The sequence below is a fragment of the Octopus bimaculoides genome, chromosome 3 (genome assembly GCF_046866305.1).
Source record: "Octopus bimaculoides isolate indiv1 chromosome 3, ASM4686630v1, whole genome shotgun sequence".
Classification (NCBI taxonomy): domain Eukaryota; kingdom Metazoa; phylum Mollusca; class Cephalopoda; order Octopoda; family Octopodidae; genus Octopus; species Octopus bimaculoides.
In genome coordinates, this window is record NC_142930.1 from 50,458,803 (window position 1) to 50,466,129 (window position 7,327).

At 36.7% G+C, this 7,327-nt stretch overlaps 1 protein-coding gene across 2 annotated transcripts in view; it reads left to right on the plus strand.

Moving 5' to 3' along the window:
* Positions 1–4,436: 4,436 nt before the first annotated feature.
* LOC106868418 (uncharacterized) overlaps positions 4,437–7,327 on the plus strand; it is an 87,628-nt gene continuing 84,737 nt past the window's right edge. For both annotated transcript variants that reach the window (XM_014913664.3, XM_089348974.1), the window contains exon 1: positions 4,437–4,571. In XM_014913664.3, coding sequence (XP_014769150.1) covers positions 4,461–4,571 — 111 coding nt within the window. In that variant the 5' untranslated portion in view covers positions 4,437–4,460. The remainder of the gene's footprint in view (positions 4,572–7,327) is intronic.

Genomic DNA, 7,327 nt, shown 5'->3' on the forward strand with positions numbered 1-7,327 from the left:
CCCTTTCTTGAAAAACATGAAAGGTTAATAACAAGAAGGGAATCCAGCCATAAAGTGCCTCAGTAAGTCTTCATTTAACCCAGAAAAGCATGGAAAAATGGATATAAAAGAAATGAACAGAAAATAATTACGGAATATGATAAGCACTTGAAAATGAAATACTACAACCAAGCTGATGACACTAGTCCAACTATTTTAGAGTATCATAATTCTTCTGTCTTATGAAATGGCACTCGGAAGGGCGTCCTTGGCGTTAGAAAAGGCATCAAGCCGTAGAAACTATGCCCAAACAGACAACTGGAGTCTGGACAGCTCCTGCCAAGCCGTCCAACCCATGCCAGCATGGATAACAGCCGTTAAACGACGACAACAATGATGAAATATTACAACAGTTGTTTCAGATAGCACAGCACATCCACAGCCTTTTGTATCATGATATTCTATTACGAAGAAGGTGGGATAATGGGAGAGTGGTAAGAGAAACTAAAAACAACTTTTTTTTTTTATCCTTTAAGTAGAGGCGCAATGGCCCAGTGGTTAGGGCAGCAGACACGCAGTCATAGGATCGCAGTTTCGATTCCTAGACCGGGCGTTGTAAGTGTTTATTGAGCGAAAACACCTTAAGCTCCACGAGGCTCCGGCAGGGGATGGTGGTGAACCCTGCTGTACTCTTTCACCACAACTTTCTCTTACTTCCTGTTTCTGTTGTGCTTGTAATTCAAAGGGTCAGCCCTGTCACGCTGAATATCCCCAAGAACTACGTTAAGGGTACACGTGTCTGTGGAGTGCTCAGCCACTTGCACGTTAATTTCACGAGCAGGCTGTTCTGTTGATCGGATCAACTGGAACCCTCGACGTCGAACAACAACAAAACCTGCCTTTAAACACCTCTCTTTCTGACACTCTGCATTCTCCAGTAATCTCTTACTTCACTTGCTCCTCTATCATTCCTGCCTCCTTTGTCTGTTTCTTTCTTGCAATTTCCAGCTTGTTGCTTGTTCGTTTTCAGACTCCTCTTTAATAAACACTAAATTTACGTGGTGAGATGTTATATGCATATTGCGTCAGTGCCATCACTAATTAAGCATCCTTCAATCTTATACTTTACACAATGGCTTTAAAGGAGAGAAATAATCTGAGAAACATGAGAACCTATAAGTGAATCAGAAAGTGAAGCTTATAAAAAAGTCAGAGGTTTGGTACTTCGGTGGCATGTATCTGCGAAAAGTATTTTATTAAAAAACAAAAAAAACAAAAAAAAAACAGGGACACAGTTAAGGCAAATAAACTTACTGCATTGTCTTTGAAATATAACGTTTATCATCTGTTGATACAAAGGGGTGTACGAGAGTTTTTAAAAAAATATCAAGGAAGAGATTTATCCATCAACGATCCTCTGGTAAAAATGTCAGTTGTATAGAAATTCACAAGTGGAGGCGCAATGGCCCAGTAGTTAGGGCAACTTTCTCTCACTCTTACTTCCTGTTTCTGTTGTGCCCGTAATTCAAAGGGTCAGCCTTGTCACACTGTGTCACGCTGAATATCCCCGAGAACTACGTTAAGGGTATACGTGTCTGTGGAGTGCTCAGCCACTTGCACGTTAATTTCACGAGCAGGCTGTTCCGTTGATCGAATCAACTGGAACCCTCGACGTCGTTAGCGACGGAGTGCCAACAACAACATAGAAATTCACAGTTGCTGCCAAACAATATACGTATTAAAAATTTCGAAGGTACTGACGGATGGTTATAGAGAATTAAAAATCGCTATGGATTGGATAAAAAATTAAAAGTAACAATGGTGGAGCAGGCAACGCGTCAACTAAGGGAACTGAACCATTTAAGAAATGACATGTACCTTTTAAAGTTAGTCGTAATAGGGAGATGACACCGGCTATGAGTTCATTACTAGGCCAATACGTCGGGCTCATTACGACTGGCTTTTCTCCCGCATTGACGTGCAGACGTTATCAATTTTGGCCAACGCATCTACTTACCAAATTGTCAGCATAATTATGATGAAAAATGATGCATGTTTGTGCAAACCAATGCAGCCTCACTTATCCAGCCAGATCAAGACATTATTGTAATCAGAAAGATCCTAATCCGCTAATGACCATATAATGACCATACTATCATTGTGATAGAAGGCAATTTTAGAAGACAAACAAGGATAAAGGACTGTCAGTAATTTCAAGAACTACAACCTCAATTTACTAACTTCATGGAAGACACCAAAGATCATCACACTATTCTATATTTGGACCCCTACCAGAAAAAAAAAACAAAGAAAAACAAGCAAAAAATTGTACGACGAGGAGGCAGTATAGGATTTTGAAGGGTTCGAGTCTGGGGATTTTCTTCATATACGTCAAAGGGCAGGCGAAAGAGATGTCACAGAAGAAGTCAGAATCTGGCTAACAGGCATACGTCTAGAGCAGCAGTTCCCCAACCTTTTTTGCATCACTGGTTTCATGGAAGACAATTTTTTCTTCGGATCCGGGATTACACATATAACAAAATAAAATAAGTGCTAATATATAATTTAATTATTACGTCTATAACACAAATGTAATTATTACATTGAGTATTATGCCCTTTATTTCAATTCTTATATTGTAATATATACATATATAATACAACGCAATATAGAGGGGCAGTGGTTAGGGCAGCGGACTCGCGGTCATAGGATCGCGGTTTCGAATCCCAGACCGGGCGTTGCGAAAACATCTAAAGTTCCACGAGGCTCCGGCAGGGGATGGTGGTGAACCTTGCTGTACTCTTTCACCACAACTTTCTCTCACTCTTACTTCCTGTTTCTGTTGTGCGTGTAATTCAAAGGGTCAGCCTTGTCACACGTGTCTGTGGAGTGCTCAGCCACTTGCAAATTAATTTCACGAGCAGGCTGTTCCGTTGATCGGATCAACTGGAACCCTCGACGTCGTAAGCGACGGAGTGCCCACAACAACAATACAACGCAAAATTAAGAAAATTATTCCTGGTATCAAATTACCCACGGCCCAGTGGTTGGAGACCCCTAATCTAAAAATAAAATAAAAAAAAACCGAGAGAAGGCAACGATAAGTGGTATTGTATTCTCTCATAAAAGTTCTTTGAAAAGTACAAAGTGCTCTCTAAGGATTGTTCGTTAACCTGATGGTACAAACGTAAGGGATTTGGAATTAGCCATCGTAAGACATTTATTTGTCTCTATAAAGGTTTATGGGATGATCCTTTCCACTGTATCAAATGTAGCACTTTACTGTGACGCAGATATTGCTGTGGTTAAGAAGTACCCTTATTACATCCTCTTGCATGACAACATGATTAAATGAACTTTCCCAATGTTTCGAATGGAGTGAAGCCTTTTCACAGAAACTTGGTAGATAGAGACTGTGGAAGTCCTTCAGAAGGCTGATTTCCATTTTTGGGTGGTGAATTTAATCGATCATTGCTATTGTAATACCCTAACGTAGCATTTAGCGGAGTCCTCTCAGTTGCAAGCATTCGGACCAAATCACTGGTATGAAGAAAGCTTGCTTCTTCTACAAGTGTCGGAGTCCTTGGAATGAGCCAATGGTGCTACTCTTCCTCTTCTAAATTACTAAAGTGAAAAATAAAAAATACCCTTCCAACTTAAAACATGGAAATCCGGCAGCCGTACCTAAATTATATGCTGAGATTGCTTTACTCTTTGATGCATGGAAAATGTAAAGCAACAACGACAGCAATGACGATCGTGACAATTGGAGATTCTTTTTGCATTAGTGAAAAAACTGGTCTTTCTTGGAAATTTCTCTTTATGTTTGGAGAAAAATAATTCCATTTATTTTCTGTAACTGAAGCTTATTGATAAATGTGTCTTTCAATTAACGATTATTAATAATGATTTTAGTTTTAGCAATAGTTTATTTTGAATAAGTACTAATATTACTAAGAAATGGTATGTGTAATAGTCAGAAATAACCCCTGCATCTTACTGGTATTTATTTTATCATGTTAGGAGAGATGAATGACTAGGTCGTCACCGGTGGGATTTGAACGCTGGAACATAAGCTATTATTTTCTTATTTCTTTATTGCCCACAAGGGGCTAAACATAGAGGGGACAAACAAGGACGGACAAAGGGATTAAGTCGATTACATCGACCCAGTGCGTAACTGGTACTTAATTTATCGACCCCGAAAGGATGAAAGGTAAAGTCGACCTCGGCGGAATTTGAACTCAGAACGTAACGGCAGACGAAATACCGCTAAGCATGTCGCCCGGCGTGCTAACATTTCTGCCAGCTCGCCGCCTTACTATTCTTTATTTTCTATTTGGTTCGTCTGTGATAGAGAAATGCTTCTTTCAATAAGGTGATACTCAATGATGAGGGCGGCGACGACGATGATGCTGACGCTCGCTGCATCATCATAACTGGTTTAGAGTTCTGTCATGTGACCTCAAATATGGCCGACCATGAGTAGTTGTTTAGTGTTATTGTTTTACGTGTTTGTGTTATTGTTTACCTTTGGAGAATTCGTGCGCCTTTCTCAGGAGGATTCATGCGATCCAAATTGTTCTATTCTGGTGAGTATTGTTAGAGTTTAACACAACTTTTGTGCCTATTGTTTATCTTTTCTGTAAGGTGTGATCGGTACTTGAAACATGCGGATTAGAGAGGGAAGGGAGCTAACAGCTAACACAAGGCAGCTTTATCAGAGTTTAGCAATTTGTTTACTAGCCCTGCAATTGCATCTTTAGATCCATTAAAACCCGATAATTTTCGCTAGAACACTTACCCAAAGTCTATTCGTAGAATTCATCTAGAAATTATCGCTTGAAAAAAATTACCTGCCTGTTTTTCATCTAAGTTCTCAGTATTTCCTGAGGTACAAGTGTTTTTCTTTACTGCATCTTAACTCCCGCCACAAAAATGAAAGAAAAAAATATCCTGTAAATTAGAATCACATGTGTAGAGAGATAGTCCCGAAAAGATATTTTTAATTCGGTCAGTTTGCATTCGTCTTTCTCTTTGTTATTTAAAAGGCATCATACGTTAATATTTCAAATCAATATATGTTATATTTGGAGATGGAGACAACTATTAAGTGTTTATTTTGTGAAGAAGAAAAAAAAACAACCCCAGACTAGTGCCAAGAAGTGGGAGGAAGACGTAACATGCTTTATTGTTTAGAAGAACGTCAGAAAAATCTAGAGTTCTCTATTCAAGTGCTTTTGTGTAGCCTAGATGTAATAAGTTGGTAGTTTCCTACTTTCTTACTGCATTGTCAACAGTCTAATCCCGATTATTTTGATGCGTTAGCATTACACTGTCACCTCTAATTTATACACGCACCTACGTGTGTGTATATATATATATATATATATATAAAGAGAGAGAGCATGAGAGGACAATTACCGTGTGTGCATATATGTCTATATATCTATATATATACATTGCAACTATGTATATACGATAGAAAGGTAATTGCTCTCTGTTTGTGTGTGTGTATATATATATATATATATATATATATATATATATATATATATATATATATATAATAATTAACGTGAAAAGTCTTAATTAGTTTATCTGCTTGACTTAGTTATTTCACAAAATCATGCATTGCTTAAATCGGCGAAATACTGTTTACAACTGTTACTTTATGTTGAAATCAAAACATGAAAAAAAAAAAAAGGACCCTTCAAAAATACTATTCGTCTCCTTTGTTAGATTAAAACCCTCCTCTTACTTTCATGGAATCTTTTCTTTGGCAGCAGTTAGATAATTTGATGGTGTAAGCAAGGAATTTTGTATTATTTCGTTTTTCATACCACCAGTAATTGTTTGGTATTGCATATTCTTTCTTTTTTTAATGCATGGTAAATATAATTCTAACCATACATATCATAAAATCATCTATGAAATAAATACAAACTCGAAACTACCAAATATCTGTTTCTGTTTGTTGGTAAGAATGGCACACGCTGGAGGAATAATAATAATAATAAAGATTTCTAACTTTGGCACATCTTGACCTGATTCTGAGACGTGCAGTCAAATATTACTGCTTATTTTGGATTTACCGAAATATTTCAAGATTACTTTTCACATGATTTTATATTTTAAGATAAATTATATATTATTTTATTTTACTATTAATTTATAGTTGATTTTGATGACTTTGTTAACTCTTTCGGTCATCAGAAATTAATATTCTTATCCTTGTCAGATGAAATAAATTAATTAGAATTTTCACTAAAATTTTCCTTCTGTTAACTTTGTTTTCAAATTTTGAAATGTAATTTACAACAGGAAATTCTATTAATATTTACAGTTTTAAAACACAACTTACATAGGCTCTGATTGAGCGAGCTTACCTATTACGATCAAAAATGTTCCACAGATGACCATCACGTTTATTTTTCTTATTTTTGTTTTAAGTGTTTTTCGTCATTTTATAATATCCTACTTTCCAAAATATGCAATTCGTATTAAAAAAACTGTTTCAAAAATTCATGTTTTTCTAACTTCTTAAACACCCCCACACCTATTTAATCCTGACTTCCCCACCTCCAAAAATCCATTTTAATCATCACAGCTATTCTGAAGGCACATTGAAGGGATTGTGATGGTTAAGAAATTAAAAAAGAAACAAATAAAACGTGGATTTTTGAAAAAAAAAAAAAAATCAATCGAATTACATGTGTTTTAGAATGTGGGCTATTATATAATGAAGAAAAATACCGAACCCCCCTACTCCAAGAAATACATTTTATTCGTGACAGCTATTCTGAAAGTTCGCCCATTATCCAATGTAATCGTAGATACATCATTAAAACAGCAAGGTGTGATTTAAAGGGAAAGTTGGCTGCTATTTTTCTAGCAGGTGAAACAACCACGCAGAGGCTCCCGTATCACTTTTATTTGGAATTTAGCACTTAATAAATTAATTATCACAGCTGCTTCTACCTCTCTCCTTTGATATGAATAAATTGATAATTAAAGGTAACTGTGTGTGGCTAATAGATATTAAATATGTTATTTTTTCCTGCACAAATCTGCGTTGACATTTACACTTGTAAAATCAAAACACTAGCATATTAAGTTCGTTGTTGAAACCAATCTGTACGGCAAAATGTTAAACTGAAAACTCATTTGTTAAATTTTTTACCCCTATTACACGATAATTATAATCAGTACTTCATACTTCTCGTATTCTCTGGACACCGACTCCACTACATTCTCAAACTACTACCAGCTCCAATAACCATACTTAAGACGAGCCAACGAGGGCGTCTCTGCGCGGTCACTCGACATACGAGAAATAGCAGCCAAA